Consider the following 18,483-nt stretch of genomic DNA (forward strand, 5'->3'; position numbering starts at 1 on the left):
ATATGAGTATTGCCGCCCCTACTTTCTTGTTTCCATTTGCATGAAATATCTTTTTCCATCCCCTCACTTTCAATCTGTGTGTGATAAGCTCTGAAGTGTCTTTTAAATAGCATATCGGTGGTTCTTGTTTTTTATATACAGTCAGCCACCCTACGTCTTTTGATTGGAGCCTTTGGTCCATTGACATTTAAAGTGATTACTGATAGGTATGTTCTTATTGCCATTTTGTTACTTTTCTTTTTTTAATTTTTATTTTATATTGGAGTATAGTTGATTAACAATGTTCTGTTAGTTTCAGGTGTACAGAAAAGTGACTCTGTTATACAAATACATATATCCACACTTATTTTAGATTCTTTCCCCATATAGGCCATTACAGAGTACTGAGTAGAGTTCCTTGTGCTATACACTAGGTCTTTCTTAATTATCTGTTTTACATATAGTAATGTGTATGTGTCAATACCAGTCTTCCAATTTTTAGCCCCCCCCAGGTAGCCGTAAGTTTATTTTCTACATCTGTAACTCCATTTCAGTTTTGTAGATAAGTTCACTTGTAGTCTCTTTTTAGATTCTACATGAAAGCAGTATCATATGATATTTTTCTTTGTCTCACTTCACACAGTATGACAATCTCTAGGTCAAACCATGTTGCTGCAAATGGCATTATTTTGTTCTTTTTTATGGCTGAGTAATATTCCATTGCAGATATGTACCACATCTTCTTTATCCACTCATCTCTCGATGGACATTTAGATTGCTTCCATGCCTTGGCTGCTGTAAACAGTGCTGCAGTGAACACTGGGGTGCATGTATCCTTTCAAACCATGCTTTTCTCCAGATATATGCCCAGGAGTGGGATTGTTGGGTCATATGGTAGCTCTGTTTTTAGTTTCTTAAGTAACCTCCATACTGTTCTCCATAATGGCTGTACCAATTTACATTCCCACCAACAGTATAGGAGGATTCCCTTCTCTCCACACCCTCTCCAGCATATATTGTTTGTCCATACTGTTTTGATTACTGTAGCTTTGTTGTATAGTCTGAAGTCAGGGAGCATGATACCTTCAGGTTTGTTCTTTTTTCTCAAGATTGCTTTGGCTATTCGGAGCCTTTTGTGGTTCCATAAAACATTTAGGATTATTTGTTGTAGTTCATTCTGTGGGTTGTCTTTTTGTTTTGTTTATGTTTTTCTTTGCTGTGCAAAAGGTTTTCAGTTTAATTAGGTCCCATTTGTTTATTTTTGGTTTTATTTCCATTGCTCCAGGAGATGTACCTAAAAAGATCTTTCTGGGATTTATGTCAGAAAGTGTTCTGCCTATGTTTTCCTCTAAGAGTTTTTTTAGTATCCAGTCTTACATTTAGGTCTTTAATCCATTTTGAGTTTATTTTTATGTATGGTGTTTAAGAGTTTTCTAATTTCCTTTTTTGTTACATGCAGGTGTCCAGTTTTCCCAGCATCATTTGTTGAAGAGTATGTCTTTCCTCCATTATATAGTTTTGCCTGCTTTGTCATAGATTAATTGAGCATACGTGCATGGGTTTATTTCTGGGCTTTCTATCCTGTTCCATTGATCTATATTTCTGTTTTTGTGGTAGTACCATACTATTTTGATGACTGTAACTTTGTAGTATATATAGTCTGAAGTCAGGGAGCCTGATTCCTCCAGCTCCATTTTTCTTTCTCAGGATTGCTTTGGCTATTTGGGGTCTTTTGTGTCTTCATCCAAGTTTTAAGATTTTTTTGGTTCTAGTTCTGTGAAGAATGTCATTGGTAAGTTGATAGGGATTGCATTAAATCTCTAGATTGCCTTGGGCAGTATAATCATTTAGACAATATTGATTCTTCCAATCCAAGAACATGGTATATCTTTCCATTTTTTTTGTGTTGTCTTCGATTTCTCTCATCAGTGTCCTATAGTTTTCGGAGTACAGGTTGTCTCATGAGGTAAGTTGATTCCTAAGTATTTTATTCTTTTTGATGTGATGGTAAATGGGATAGTTTCTTGAATTTCTCTTTCTGATCTTTCGTTGTTAGTGTATAGAAATGCAACAGATTTCTGTGTATTAATTTTGTAACCTGCAACTTTACCAAATTGATGAGCTCTAGTAGTTTTCTGGTAGTGTCTTTAGGACTTTTATGTGTAATATTATGTCATCTGCAAACAGTGAGTTTTTCTTCTTTTCTAGTTTGGATTCCTTTTATTTCTTTTTCTTTTCTGATTGCTGTGGCTAGAACGTCCAATACTATGTTGAATAAAAGTGGCAAGAGTGGACATCCTTGTTTTGTTCTTGATCTTAGAGGAAATGCTTTTACATTTTCACCATTGAGTATGATGTTAGCTGTAGGTTTGTCATATATAGCCTTTATTATGTTGAGGTATGTTCTCTGTGCCCACTTTCTAGACAATTTTTATCATAATTGGGTGTTGGGTTTTGTCAAAAGTGTTTTCTCCTATGAGGTGATCATATGGTTTTCATTCTTCAGTTTGTTGATGTGTTGTGTCACATTGATTGATTTGGGGATAATGAAAACTCCTTGCATCCCTGGGATAAATCCCGCTTGATCATGGTGTATGATCCTTTTAAAGTATTATTGGATTTGGATTGCTAGTATTTTGTTGAGGATTTTTGTGTCTATGTTGGTCAGTGATATTGGCCTGTAATTTTCTTTTTTGTGTGTGATATCTTTGTCTGGTTTTGGTATCAAGGTGATTGTAGTCTCATAGAATGAGTTTGGGAGTGTTCCTTTGTCTGCGATTTTCTGGAATAGTTTCAGAAGGATAGGTGTTAACTCTTCTCAAAATGTTTGATAGAGTTCACCTGTGAAGCTATCTGGTTCTGGACTTGTGTTTGTTGGAAGTTTTTTAATCACAGTTTCAATTTCAGTATTTGTCATAGGTCTGTTTGTATTTTCTGTTTGTTCCTGGTTCAGGCTTGGGAGATTGTACCTATCTAAGAATTTGTCTGTTTCTTCCAATTTGTCCATTTAATTGGTATATAGTTACTTGTGGTAGTCTCTTATGATCCTTTGTATTTCTGTGGTGTCCATTGTAGCTTCTCTGTTTTCATTTCTAATTTTATTGATCTGAGTCCTCTTCCTTTTTTTCTTGATGAGTCTGGCTAAAGGTTTTTCAATTTTATCTTTTCAAAGAACCAGTTTTTAGATTCATTGATCTTTTCTATTGTTTTCTTCATTTCTATTTCCATTTATTTCTGCTCTGATTTTTATGCTTTCATTCCTTCTACTAACTTTGGGTTTTGTTTGTTCTTCTTTCTCTAGTTGCTTTAGGTGTAAGGATAGGTTCTTTGTGATTTTTCTTGTTTCCTGAAGTAAGATTGTATTGCTATAAACTTCTCTCTTAGAACTGCTTTTGCCATGTCCCATAGGTTTTGGATCATTGTGCTTTCGTTTTCATTTGTCTCTATGCACCAACATTGTATTAGAAGTAAGATTGTATTGCTTTAAACTTCTCTCTTAGAACGCTTTTGCCGTGTCCCATAGGTTTTTGATCATTGTGCTTTCGTTTTCATTTGTCTCTAGGTATTTTTTGATTTCCTCTTTGATTTCTTCAGTGATCCATTGGTTGTTCAGTAGCATATTTTGTAGTCTCCGTGTGTTTGTGTGTTTTACAGTTTTTTTTTTTTTCTTGTAGGTGATTTCTAATCTCATAGTGTTGTGCTTGGAAAAGATGCTTGGTATGATTTCAATTATCTTAAATTTACCAAGGCTCACTTCATGGCCCAGCATGTGATCATCCTGGAGGATGTCCCATGTACTTGAGAAGAATGTGTATTCTGCTGCTTTTGGATGGGATGCTCTATAAGTATCACCTAAGTCTGTCTGGTCTAATTTGTCCTTTAAGGCCTATGTTTTCATATTGATTTTCTGTCTGGATGATCTATCCATTGATTAAAGTAGGGTGTTAAAGTCTCAACTATTACTGTGTTACTTTCGATTTCTTCTTTTATGGCTGTTTGTATTTGCCTTATATATTGAGGTGCTCCTATGTTGGGTGCATATATGTTTACAATTGTTACATCTTCTTAGATTGATCCCTTGATTATTATGTAGTGTCTTTCTTGATCTCTTGTAACAGTCTTTATTTTCTAGTCTATTTTGTGATATGAGTATCTCTGCTCCAGCTTTCTTCTGATTTCCATTTGCATGGAATATCTTTTTCCATCCCCTCATTTTCAGTCTGTATGTGTCCCTAGGTCCGAAGTGGGTCTCTTGTAGACATCATGTATATGGGTCTTATTTTTGTATCCATTCAGTCAATCTATGTCTTTTGGTTGGAGCATTTAATCCATTTATATTTGAAGTAGTTATTGATATATATGTTCTTATTGCTATTTTGTTAATTGTTTTGGATTTGTTTTTGTAAGTTTTTTCTTTCTTTCCTCTTTTGTTCTCTTGTGATTTGATGACTTTAGTGTTGTGTTTGGATTACTTTTTCTTTTGTGTGTGTGTATCTATTGTAGATTTTTGGTTTGTGGTTACCATTAGGTTATGATATAGCAGTGTGTATATAAATAAGACTGTTTTAAGTTGCTGTTCTTTTAATTTCAAATGCATTTCCAGTATCCTGCATTTGTGCCCTCTTCTTCACAATTGCTTGTTTTGATATCATATTTGTGTGTGGATGATTTCCTACCTTTACTGTTTGTCTTTACTGGTGAGCTTTTCCATTCGTAATTTTCTTGTTTCTAGATGGGGCCTTTTCTATTCCTCCTAGAGAAGTTCCTTTAGCATTTGTTGCAAAGCTGGTCTGGTGGTGCTGAATTCTCTTAGCTTTTGCTTGTCTGTAAGGTTTTTGATTTATCTGTCGAATCTGAATGAGAGCCTTGATAGGTAGATTATTCTTGGTTGTAGGTTCTTCCCTTTCATCACTGTAAATATATCATGCCACTCCTTTCTGGCCTGCAGATTTCTACTGAGAAGTCAGCTGATAACCTTATGGAAGTTCCCTTGTATGTTATTTGTTGCTTTTTCCTTGTTGCTTTTAATTTTTTTCTTTGTCTTTATTTTTTATCAATTTAATTACTGTGTGTCTCGGTGTGTTCCTCCTTGGGTTTATCCTACCTGGGACTCTGTGCTTCCTGGGCTTTGGTGATTGTTTCCTTTCCCATGTTAGGGAAGTTTTCAGGTTATTATCTCTTCAAATATTTTCTTAGGTCCTTCCTCTCTCTCTTCTCCTTATGGGACCCCCATATTTGAATGTTGGTGCATTTATTTTTGTCCCAGAGGTCTCTTAGATTGTCATCATTTCTTTTCATTCTTTTTTCTTTATTCTGTTCTGTGGCAGTGATTTCTACTCTTCTGTCTTCCAGCTCACTTATCCTTCCTCAGTTATTTTGCTATTGATTCCTTCCAGTGTATTTTTCATTTCAGTTATTGTATAGTTCATCTATGTTTGTTCTTTAGTTCTTCTAGGTCTTTGTTAAACATTTCTTGTATCTTCCTGATCTGTGTCTCCATTCTTTTTCTGAGATCTTGGATCACCTTAACTATCATTACTCTGAATTCTTTTTCAGGTAGATTGCCTATCTCCACTTCACTTAGTTGTTCTTCTGGGGTTTTATCTTGTTCCTTCATCTGGCACGTAATCCTCTGCTATCTCATTTTGTCTAACTTTCTGTGATTGTGGTTTCCGTTCCACAGGCTGCATGGTTGTAGTTGTTCTTGTTTCTTCTGTCTGCCCTCTGGTGAATGAGGCTGTTCAAGAGGCTTGTGCAGGTTTCCTGGTGGGAAGGACTGTTTCCTCCCCAGTTGTGGGTGGAGCTGGGTCTTGTCCCTCTGGTGTGTTGGGCCATGTTGAGGGGTGAGGGGTAGTTTAGGGGACATCTGTGTGCTCAGGAAGACTCGAAGCAGCCCACCTGCTGATAGGTGGGAATGTATTCCCAACCTTTCAGCCATTTGGCCTGAGGCATCCCAGCACTGGAGCCCACATGCTGTTGAGTGGGGTCTGGTCCTGGCGAGAAAATGGCAGCCTCCAGGAGGGCTCACGCCAATGAGTACATCCCAGAACTACCACCGCCTGTGTCTTTGTCCCCTCAGTGAGCCATAGTCGCCCCCTGTGTCCACAGGAGACCCTCCAATACTAGCAGGTAGGTCTGGCCCAGTCTCAGTGGTCACTGCTTTTTACCCTGAGTCCTGGTGCACACGAGACCTTATTTGCGGCCTCCAGTAGTGGAGTTTCCGTTTCCCCCAGTCCTGTGGAATTTCTGTGATGAAACCCTGGTAACCTCAAAGCCAGATTCTCTGGGGACTCCTCTTCCTGTTACCAGACCCCAAGGCTGGGGAACCTGATGTGGAGCTCAGAACTTTCACTCCTGTGGGAGAATTTCTGTGGTATAATTATCTTCCAGTTTGTTGGTCACCCACTCAGTAGGTATCGGATTTGATTTTATCACGATTGTGCCCCTCCTACTGTCTTCTTCTTTTCTTTGGATGTAAGGCATCGTTTTTGGTAGCTTCCAGCATTTTTTTGTCAATGATTTTTCAGCAGTTAGTTGTAATTTTGGTGTTTTTGTAAGAAGAGGGGAGCTCATGTCCTTCTACTCCACCGTTTTGTCTCTGTACCCTTGTTACTTCTTTTCTGGTTGTTTTTGTAGTTCTTCTCTGTTCTTCTCTTTTAGTTTCTTCTCTTGTGGTTTGATGATTTTCTTTATTGGTATGCTAGTGTTCCTTTCTCTCTGGCTTTTGTGTATTTGTTGTAGGTTTTGATTTGTGGTAACCATGTGGTCCATATATGTTGACCTATAACTATATCTACTTGTTTTAAAATAGTAGTCATTTAAGTTCAAAACCATTCCAAAATATCTACATTTTTTATTCCTCTCTCTCACATGTCATGTTTTTGATGTCATATTTTACATCTTTATGTTTGTCTGTTCAGTGTCTGTTGCAGTTATACTTGATTTAAAATTTTTTTTTCTTTTAGTCTTTGTACTAGCTTATTTAAGTGGTTGATCCATAGCCTTTACTATATGTTTGCCTTTACTCGTGGGATTTTTCTTTTCCTTTAGATTCTTACTAATTGTCTTAGTCTTTTCACTGACCCTTTAACATTTCTTTTAGGGTAGGTTTAGCACTGATGAACTCCTTAGTTCTTGCTTTCTGAGAAGTTCTTTACCTCTCCTTCAATTCTGAATTATAATCTTGTTGGATAGTGTATCCTGAGTTGGAGGTTTTTCTCTTTCAGCGCTTTAAATATATCACACCACACCCTTTTGGCCTGCAATGTTTCTGCAGGAGAGTCAGCTAATAGCCTTGTGGAGGTTCCCTTGTATATGATTCTTTTTTTTGTCTTGCTGCCTTTTGAACTCTCTTTAACTCTTGCCATTTTAATTATGACATGTCTTGGTGTGGGTCTGTTTGGGTTTGTCTGTATCTAAATATCTGTTTCCTTCAGGTTCAGGAAGTGTTCAGCAATAATTTCCTCAAATGCATTTTCAGTCCTTTTCTCTCTCTCCTCACCTTCTGGGCCCCCTATGATTCTTGTATTGGTACACTGTTGTCTCAAAAGTCTGTTAAATTACTTTCATTAAAAAAATTTTTTTCTGTTCTGATTGGGTGATTTCCATTCTGTCTTCTAGATCACTTATGCATTCTTCTGTATCACATAGTCTGCTGTTAATTCCTTGTAGTGTGTTTTTCATTTCAGTTATTGTATTCTTACGTTCTGACTGGTTCTTTATTTTCTAGTTCTTTGTTAAAATTCTCATTGTGTTCATCTGTTATTTTCCCTAATTCCGTTAACATTCTCATTACCAATCTTTGAACTCTTTATCGGATGAATTATTTATTTGTTTTCATTGCTTGCTTTTCCAGGGTTTTTCTCTTATTCTTTCATTTGAAACAAATTTCTCTGTCTTCTCATTTTGCTTAACTTTCTCTGTCTCTATGGTATTAGGTGAAACAATTACCTATTCTGGTTTTGAAGTAGTGTTCTTGTATGGGAGCATCCCTATACAATATGTGTGTGCCCAGTGGCTTTGGTGGAAGAGCTGGATCTGACATGATTATGACTCACATCTTCCCTGAGGGTATGGCAGCTTTCACCTTTGTAGGAGGTGGGGCTGAGATGGAGGTGCTAGAGCCAGAGCCAAGTGTGAGCTGGGGTTTCTCCTCTGCTCAGTGGCCAACACCACCCTATTAGGGGCAGAGGCAGGTCCCACGTTGCTGGAGCAGAAACCTTGAGGGTCAGTTCCAAGCTGGTTCCATTTCCTCTAAGTGTTTGCTCTCTCCCCTCCCAGCACCTGCACCCTCACCCCATTGGGGAGCAGTGCTGGAACTAGAGAAGTAGGTACTTGGTGTGGTTGGGGCACAGGCTGTGGTGGCTCCGGCCCCATGCAGGGTCCAGGACCACTCCCCATGCGCTGCCTCCGCAAACACCAGCAGTGGCTGCCCTCGCCCCATTCGGATGTGTTCTGGGTCCCAGTCCGCTCTGTGTTTCATAGGTGTGTGCTCCCCTCGGCCACTGCGGCCCTCCTCCTAGCGTGGAGCTGTGCTGTGGAGCAGGAGGGGCCAGAGCAGGTGCTTGGCTCAGGCTTCGGCATGTGCTGGGGCAGTCACAGGACACTGGCCAAGGCCCCGGCAGTTTCAACCCGCTTCTTCTGCCTTGTTTCTGGGGGTAAGGAAGCATGTGCACAGTCTTCACAAGCAGAGTTTAGGTTCCTTACAGCCCTCCTGCTTGTCCCACTTATTTTCAAACCAGCTAAGGGGACTTGTCTTCCCACTGTTGGACCCTAGGGCTGGGGCACCCAATATGTGGCTTGAACTGCCCACTCCCTAGGGCAGATCTTTCTCCTTGTAATCTCCTTTTTCTCTATGTCCCCTTCCAGGGGCACAGATCCTGACCCGATCGTGCTTCTCTTCCCCTCTTACTCGATTCTGTGAGGATCTTTCTAATAGCCTTGGCGGCACAAGAGTCTTCCTGCCAGTCTCCAGTTTGTTTTCAGTGAGAATTGCTCCACATGTAGATATGTTTTTGATGTGTTCATGGGGGGAGGTGAACTCCACATGCTCCTACTCTACCATTTTGATCTCTCCCTTCCTTTTTGTTTTTAGATGAATGCCACTTCTCTCTTTTTTTGTAGAGTTGTTTGGATTTTGTCCCAGCTCCTTTAGAATATTCTTAATGTAATACTAATAATAATTTAAGAATATTGACTATATGCCAAACACTAAGTAATTTGTGTATTAACTCATTTAATCCTGAAAAACCTTATGGAATCAATTTTATAATTATCCTCCTGTTATAAATAAGGACTCTGGGGCACATAGAAGAAAAGAAATTTGCCCAAGAGAGGCACAGAAATGGGTTTTGACCCCAGGCAGTCTGGCCTGAGAGCAGCCCTCTTATCTGGTACAGGAGGAACTGCTCCTTACAGTAAGATTCTCAGTGGCACACAATGGGATAATCAATACCAAACAGCAATCAAATATGCAAACAGGATGTCCTAACATTTCCTCATAATTATTTTTATTACCTGTTAACAGAATCCTATGTCTTCATAAACACTTCAGTAAATTACTTCAGATATGCTCCAAATTATTGAAAAGACCGCAGTTACTGAGCCACAAGGACAGAAACGGTGCTTTGCCTCACTGCAACCCTGACAACCCTGGTTTATGGGCAAAGCCTTTTATTGTTTTCTGAACTTCAACCTATTTTTCTCTCTTTCTGAATGTTTTATACATAGCTAAAAATAACTTCTAGCTCAGAAAGACTTCTCCCTTGTATAAATCAAATGGTTTGCTAAATGGGAGGGGTGAGAAGAAGCCAAGTCTCAGGGTAAAGTCAACAAGCAGCACTGAAATGAACAAAATATGAACAGAATTCAGAGGCCAGACCCAAGTACTGACTCCTGATTAACCAAGATTAGCATACAAATAAGTAGCATTGCAAAAGTATAATTAAATACTTAAATACTCAATACAATTAATTTCTAGTGCTACAAAAGATACTGTATTGTTTCTTGGGATTTTACATACAGTTTATGTAAGGAGACTCACTGTAAAATTACTTCAAATGGAAGAGTGTCACTTTATTTGATGGTGTTGAGTGCTGGAGATACTGCATGAAAAGGATATATATATATATATATATATATATATATATATATATATATATATATATATATTATTTATTTATTTTATTTTTATTTATTTTTTTTTTTGCAGTACGCGGGCCTCTCACTGTTGTGGCCTCTCCCGTTACGGAGCACAAGCTCCAGATGCGCAGGCTCAGTGGCCATGGCTCACGGGCCTAACCGCTCCGCCGCATGTGGGATCTTCCCGGACTGGGGCACGAACCCGTGTCCCCTGCATCGGCAGGCGGACTCTCAACCACTGCGTCACCAGGGAAGCCCAGGATATATATTTTTAATAAAAGAATATATCTGTAAGGCTTTTATATTGATTTATCTTGCCGATTCAGACCACCCTTTACACGATAAACAGAATTATTCTCACACATTGTTTTCCCTCCCATACATCCTCTCCTGAGTTTTTAATTAACCAAAATGGGAATAAATGTTGCTTTATCCTTTTAATCAATATCTATGTTCTGTTCTTAGTGCTGTGATCTAAGAGAAGCAGAACTAATGAGGGTCTTATTGTTGGTTTTTTTGTATTTCAAAACTTTAGGGGAAAAAAAATCACCCTTTTCATGGAAATAACTGGAGAATTTTGAGCAATTTAGCTATTGTAGAGAATCATGCTGTACCATCTGGATTCCTTGTAAGATCAGCCAAATCAACTCATTATCCTTTCAGCCCTTAACTCTTGTCTGCCTCCTTTATCCCTGATCTACACACAGGTCCCCAGGCCGGAAACGAGATGGTTTCGTCTTGCCCCCTCCTTTCCACATGCAGGCAACTCTTCTGCCATATCCCTCGCCCCTTCAGATTACGTTCTGTATCCATTCTTTTCTCCCTAGTCCCCTTGGTCCTTCCTTCATTCAGTCTTCATCGTCTTTCACCAGGACTACGACAGTAGCCTTTTTAACTGGTTTCCAGCTTCCACTGTGCCTCCCTAGTAATCCACACTGCCCCCTAAAATAGTCATTCTTAAAGCAAAGCATCGTAATGCCTCTTCTCTTTAAACCCTTCAATGGATCACAGCATGGGAGTCCCTCAGTGATTTCCTGAAAGCAGCTTCTCCATCCTTGTTCTGCTTGCCCTGGCTGTGCAGCTAAGACCACTGTCCAGTGCTCAGACTCCCCAAGAGGATTCAGGCCTGTGGGAAGCACCTGCTGCTTCCTCTTCCTGAAATATCCTCTTCATCCTTCACCCCATGCTTCCCTTTGCCTTCCCAACAAGCTTAACTCCATCCTTGAGAAACTGGTTCAGATGTCCTCGCCTCACGTAATTTGAACCCCGATTTGCTTCCATCCTTGCACATGTGTGTTGTTTCTCTGTCAGATTGTAATTGCTAGTTTATAGGTTTGTCTTCTTACGTAGCGAATGCTACATAAGCATAAGGGAAGCACTTATCTGATTTTTCCCTTTATTCCCCAACACTTGACACATAGTACATACTCAGTGTTTGCGGAATGGAATTGAAATAACAAGGTGCATCTTTGTTTATTGAAGTTGAAAGTTCTTGGGAAGCTGTGTTACAGTCTCAGGTTTCCTGGGATCACCTAGATTCTGTGCTTACTAGATGAAATTCCACCATAGTTACTCAAACACCTTAAAATTCTGCAGCAGACATACAGGTATAATGTGGGCTAGAGAGAGTTCCATTTTCAAAGATGCCTTAGTTAAAACATGTTGGCCACTGGACACTTCAGACTCATACTTCTAAATGGCAGTGAAACACTGGAGGTCTCCTAGCATCATTCCAGAGGCCCTCTTCTATGTCATGATTTCTCCAATGAGTCCACTTGGAGGCCAGGCCAGCTCTGTAGGATTTGACCTTAGGCAGTGGAGATTTGTGTTCTTAATCTCCTGCAGAACTTAGCTAGAAGGGATGTTTAAAATTGCTCTCACCATATATATTCATTATTAAATTTGACAGTTAAAGCACCAACTTTAGGGAGATCTAAAAATATGTATAACAGACTTGACCCTACTACATGTGTTGTTTTGTCCATACATTTAGCAAATACTAATTAAGCACCTACTATCTGCCAGTTCCAGGCCACGGGACTATAACAGTGATCAAAAAATAGACCCAAATCCGTGGAGCTTACATTCTGGTAGAGGAGACAACTAACAAGTAAAATACAGTCTATGTGAGATGAAGAAAATAAAAGAGAGTGAGGGATTGCAAGCATACTCAGAGGGAGATGTTGCAGTTTTAAAGGTTGATTAGGAAGTGACTCACTGAGACGGTGACATCTGAGTAAAGACCTGAAGGAGAGAAGAGAGCAGACTTATTGGGGGAAAGATTATTCCAGGCAGGTGCACCAGTAGACTCAGCATCCCCAAGGCAGGAGCGCCCCTGATGTGTGTAAGAACCGGCAAAGGAGTCAGCATCTAAAAAGATGAGAGAAAGGGAGAGAGTAAACTAGGTGATCTCAGAGAGGTCAGGGTTCCTGGTGGTGCAGGACCTTGTGGGTCCTTGTGAGGATTTTGGGGTTGACACTGAACAACATAGGGGGCCACTGGAGGCTTGGAGATGAGCTATAGCATGATCGGACTTAGGCTTTAAGGATCGCTCTGTTGTGTTGAGAATAGATGTTAGGACCAAGGGGAAAAGTAAAGATATAGACAGAAAGTTGTTGCAATAATCCAGGAGAGAAATGATGGTGACCTGCTCGGGGAAGGGAGTGGTGCTGAGGGGACAAGAAGTGGTTAGATTCTGATATGCTGCTCTGACATCAAATCAGCAGAGTGGAGAGGAAGAGAGTAGTCAAGGCCAAGCCTGAGGTTTCTGTCTAAGTTACCAGAAGGATGGAGTTGGCCTTAACTGAGACAGGTAAGGTTGTGGGAGGAACAGCTTTGGAGGGCAGTTCGGGAGATCATTATTAGACAACCCAGTGGAGTTGCAAGAAGGCAGTTGGATATATGAGTCTGAAGTTCAAGGATAGGGTCTAGACTGGAGATAAATTTAGGAGTCATCCGCATGAGACTGGATGAGCTCACCAAGAAAGTGAATATGGATGGAAAATAGAAAAAAGAAGAGGTCCAAGGACAGAGCTACCCAGGGAGAACAGACCTAAACCCAAGGAAGCTGTGGGGGAATGGGGGGAGATGGGACAAAAACTAAGAAAGTGCCCCGTCTGGAGAAAGCAGGCGAGGAGGAGGGAGAAACCGATGGGGTCAAATGCTGCTGCTGAGTCAAGTAAGTCAAGTACTAAAACCTCACCAGTCCATGTAACAAAGTGAAAGTAATTGGTACCTTGGAAAGAGAGCAGTTCTAACAGTGGATGGAGGTCAGTGTGAATTAGAGTGGATTCAGTAGAGATGAAGAGGACAGGAACTGGAGAGAAAGTACAAACAGGTATTCCAAGGCGTCTTTTAAGGTGAGCAAAGGAACGTGGGGGCGACTAAAGGCAGAAATGAGTGGGGAGGGATTTTCTTTTAAGTTGTGAAGAGTAACCACGTGTCTGTATGCTGGTGGAAATGATTCTGTGTAGTGGGAAATTCATGATGTAAGAGAGGAGAATTCCTGGGGCTTGCCCTTGACTAAGAGAACAGGAATGGGATGCAGACTCCAAGTGAGAGGTGACACCTAGGAGCAGAGAGCTGCCTAGTAACAAGAGGGAGGGTGCAGAACAGGGGTGGTAGGTGGGTAGTGGGAGCTTCGGGAGATGTCTGGTGATTGTCAGTTTTCTCCGTGACATGGAAATCTTGGTCATTGGCCGAAAGTGAGGATAGCGGGGGAGGTAGTGTTTAAGCAGAGAGGAGAAGGTGTGAAATAGCTGTCTAGGAGTGTGGGACAGTGAACAGACGATGAAAATATCGTACCATCTTTTGGCAGAACTTAGGGCCCCCTTGAGTTCTGTCATCATGAACGTAAGATTACACCACTCAACATGGCTTTGCACAGCCACGTTTCACTGCAAGGATGCGAAGGTAGAGCAGACAGTGTGGATCAAGGAGGACGCTTACTGAATCCCCAGGCCTCGTGGTACGTTGGGTTTGGGAAATCAGACATCCCCACTTGAGAGGACTCTAGAAGAAACAGCAGCATCATGAAGAGCTAGGATTTAGTTAGAGAAAAGCGAAGAAAACAATCTGAACAGAGGTTGAAATTTTGGAAGATGTTGGTGCCGTGTTCCAAGGTAGTGAGGAAGGGTTCCAAAAGTTTTGGAGGGGGCTTCCCTGGTGGCGCAGTGGTTGAGAGTCCGCCTGCTGATGCAGGGGACACGGGTTCGTGCCCCGGTCCGGGAAGATCCCACATGCTGCGGAGCGGCTGGGCCCGTGAGCCGTGGCCGCTGAACCTGCGCGTCCGGAGCCTGTGCTCCGCAACGGGAGAGGCCACAACAGTGAGAGGCCCGCGTACCACAAAAAAAGAAAAGTTTTGGAGGGTGGGTGATGGAGACATGCTGAGCAAGATGGTGATTCTAGTGCAGGAGGTGAGTGATGACCTGTGGTCCAGACCTGAGCTTCTCCTGGAGATCAGGTCTCAAAACAGGACTTGGTGACAAGACTGGGAGTTCTGGGGCATAGGGAACTGGGAAGGGGGGGGCATCTTGCTAAAAGCCCGAGTCCTTGGGTCCTTTCTTCATTCCTACAGCTCTTTTCTCTCTGTAGATGTCATTGTTTCTTCAAACAAAGGCATACAGGCAAGCCCAGTGTAGAGAATAAATCGAAGCAGAGTTTCCCTGGGTGAAAGCCAGAATTAGGGGAGGAGGGCCATGTCCCTGACAGGGTCCAGGGTTACTGCCTCAGCGAGAGACGAGAGACACCTGAGGAAAATAACAGAGTCGCGTATGAGAAAGTAGAGATCATATACCCAGTAATCATGCAAGTCTTTTTAAATGTTTTGCCAGCAGTGCAGAATCCTTTTTTTCTTCCACGTAATAAACTTTTCAAATAAACAGGTGGTTTTCAGTATCCCTTGGGATCTTTGTATCATTTACGATCAGTATAGCATTACTGTTGTTAACTGTTATGTACATAGAAGAAACCATAGTTTCGAACAGTCCTGACTTAGATCAGGTTCTCCAGAAGTAAACCACGAGGCAGAGGTTTGAATGCAAATGGTTGGTTATAGAAGTGCTCCCAGAAGAGTCCTGTAAGTGGGTGGAGCAAGCAGGAAGGAAAAGAGAAAAAAAGGAGCCCAGAAAGTATACATTTAGGAGATGTCTCAAGGAGGTAGCTTCAGCGCGCACCCTGCAGGGCAGCTCTGGAGAGTAGCAACTCAGGTTCCAACCTGATTGGACACAGGGCTTGTTTCCACACCTGTGAGGTCACAGCAAAGGAGAAAGTTGGTGGGGGAGCTGTGAACCCCTAGGTACTTCGAAGCAGAACATCTAGGAGCCTGAGGGCCATCCTTCAAAGCAAAGTAGAAGGTATGGGTCCTTGAAAGAAAATTGCACGTGCACGTGCCTGCCCCCCCCACACACACACACACGAGGGATCTAAGAACAAATCAGGGGAGCCCAACAGGACCTTCTGTAAGTGGAAAGCTTTCTTTCAAACGGCAAAGATAATCTGTGTAAAGATTAGCTTCAGAAGATATTAACATCAGCTTTCAATGATCATCAAGCAGTTTTCTAATAGTCTGAATCTTGCTCCCTTTCCTCTTGCACTTGTAGCAAGATCATATTACCACACATGTAGGGCCGAAGTTTGAGAAAATCCAGGTCAAGTGAGTGTGCATCTCTCATCAAATATATCCAAGCACAGGACTGAATGTGCTGTCTTTATTGAAAACAAAATGCATGTTTTAAAGCTCCACTATTTTAGATGGATTTCACGCTTTCTCACTTCCATTAGTGTAAATATCAACACTGTTAAGCTATTTCAGAATTTACGTCATTACAAATTGTTACTCTTGTCTACATCCTCCTATGTTTATTTCAAGATGATTGTATTTTATTTTTCCCTTTAAATTTTGTCCTCTCTTCTAAGGATTAGGGAAGCATTGTTTTAGAGTCCCTGTGTTAGATGTAATTTAGAGCTGTGTAACATCCAGCCCACTGACAGATTTAGAGATTAATTTCCAGACCTCTTGTGGTGCAAGGGAAGCTCCTTAAGATTTTGAAAATGGCAATACTATTGACACCCTACCACTAAAGGTTTCTTATATGGGTATCCACACTAATGTAAAAGGAAAGTTTAAGTGTGGTAAATATCAATGTTGTTTTGCTTTATGGAAAAACCTGTGCGTAGGGGAAAAAAGCAATTTATGGAACAAGAAATAGTTTATCCTTCATCAGGACATCTTATACAGATATATTTCCCTCCTTTCATTCTGTAAGGATAACATTGCTGTTGCTAAACTGATATTTGCACAGGAAAAATAGTTCAATAGTTTTGAACAGTCATGTCTTAGGTCAGGTTCTCCAGAAGCAAACCATGAGCCAAAGATTTGATGCCAGAGATAGACAAAAAGAGAGATTTGACTATGATTTATATGCTAAAAGGTTATATTGAGAGTTAGTAGAAAACCTTTTTTTTTTTCCTCCCAAGATTTTGGCTTAGATACATCTCTAAATATGTGTTTGCTATATTTTAAAGTAAGTGCACTTTTAGGGGAATTTAATCCATATGTTACACATAAATCATCCAAATGTTGTTTTATTAGAGCTACACGATGTCTAAGATGCCTTTTGAGCTTTTTTAATAGTCCTTATATTCTCTACTGAAAAGCAGCAGGTAGGTTGCCAAGAGTAAACAAATAAAATAGCAAAAGGTTTGAGTTCAGTTTGAAATGCTTAGCCTATTATTTTTGATTGGGTTCTGAACTTGGCAATGCACATCCCCAATTCCTGCCTGGAGGGCAAAGTGAAAACAATTTGAACACTGTATTTCCCAGTTGGGTCATTGACATTTGAGAATAATGTAGTACAGACAGAATCAGCATGTTTGGCAGGTGAGTGATACTTAATGTGACCTCAGAAAGTTACTTTCTCCAGTTTGCAGAAGTTCATGGCGTGGAAAATGTTATTCACACTGCAAAACAAAAGTTAGGACAGACAGCCATCAAGGGATCCATACTGGGAATTTATCTGTTTCTCTCGTGCATCTTTAGGTGGAATGGTTGAAAAATGAAGACATCATTGATCCCGTTGAAGATCGGAATTTCTATATTACCATTGATCACAACCTCATCATCAAGCAGGCCCGCCTCTCAGATACCGCAAACTATACTTGTGTTGCCAAAAACATTGTCGCCAAGAGGAAAAGCACAACCGCAACTGTCATAGTCTATGGTGAGTGAGCTTTTGGGGTCTCAAATCTAGTTGAGGTCAAACTGCAGTTTCTCATTTTAATCTTAAAATACCAAGTGAAGAGGCCCCTTTTCTATCCCCACTGCGGCTCTCTTCCAGCTTCTCACATGGACAGTGAGGTTTAGATACTTATAGAAAAACTAGACTTAGAAATCCCTGGTCCTTTGTCAGTCAGTTTATAGGAAAATGAAGGAAACCTACCTAAGTACCAGGACGGTTCCCTGCTTCCCTAGTCTCTCCCGCTCTCCATAGCCTGGACTACAAAGATCTAGAGGGAGTTGCAAGATGAAGATGCTGCAAGCAGCCTGCTGCTCTTTCTGTGGGCCTCAGGAGAGTGATTGCAAAACCTCAGGTAAACTGGAGCCGACCTGTTCTCCGAACACATCAGAGCAACTTTAACTCCCTAGAACTTGCTTTACACTCCACCAGGGGCATCCAGAGTGAAGACAAGGGCTCAATCGTAACCCTGTAGCCAGTTTCAACATGATGACTTCTTCAGAAAGCTTCTCTTCCACTCTCTGGCCCTATTCTAATCCATCTCATCTCTAAGCCTATCATTTCTCCAGAAGTACTAAATGATTCTGACCCCAGTTTTGCTGCAGCATGTGATGCTTTTATCTGCCTGTCTGCTTTAGCACTCAGTGGTTTTCTCATCATTTCACTAGTAGTTCCATCTCCCCAGCTAAGCTTTTAAGCTCCTTGGTAGACTAAGAGAACAGCCCTATACATTTATGTATTTCTCACAGTGTTAGATACATAGTAGGTCTTCATATTCCTGATGAGTTATTGTCTCAGAGGAAACTGAATGACCCTGAGAAATATTTTGAGGTTCTGCCACCTCCGGAATGACATGGCTACCACTTAGAATGTAAGGAAGCTTTTCATGGCCGCTTCAGTGTTAAATGACACTCCAGGAGATTTGTCTAAATGACTACGAAGAAAGGACAGCCACGAGTATGTGGCTCGTGGCCCTTGCTTACTGCAAGTAGTACCATTTGGCTGGATGTGTCCTCATGCTATAGGGTGTTATGAGAACAGAAACCACTGTGATGTGTTCGAAAGGCTGAATGTAGTGATGCTTAAAAACTGTCATTTTCATTACAGGACAGATGCTTAATATTTTTTT

General features: G+C 40.9%; 1 protein-coding gene across 2 annotated transcripts in view; it reads left to right on the forward strand.

Moving 5' to 3' along the window:
* UNC5C (unc-5 netrin receptor C) overlaps nt 1-18,483 on the forward strand; it is a gene marked incomplete at both ends in the record, with an annotated part of 405,524 nt that overhangs the window by 319,357 nt on the left and 67,684 nt on the right. For both annotated transcript variants that reach the window (XM_079712610.1, XM_079712611.1), the window contains one exon: nt 17,159-17,339. In XM_079712610.1, coding sequence (XP_079568736.1) covers nt 17,159-17,339 — 181 coding nt within the window. The remainder of the gene's footprint in view (nt 1-17,158; nt 17,340-18,483) is intronic.

This window comes from Hyperoodon ampullatus (assembly GCF_949752795.1).
Source record: "Hyperoodon ampullatus genome assembly, chromosome: 1".
Classification (NCBI taxonomy): domain Eukaryota; kingdom Metazoa; phylum Chordata; class Mammalia; order Artiodactyla; family Ziphiidae; genus Hyperoodon; species Hyperoodon ampullatus.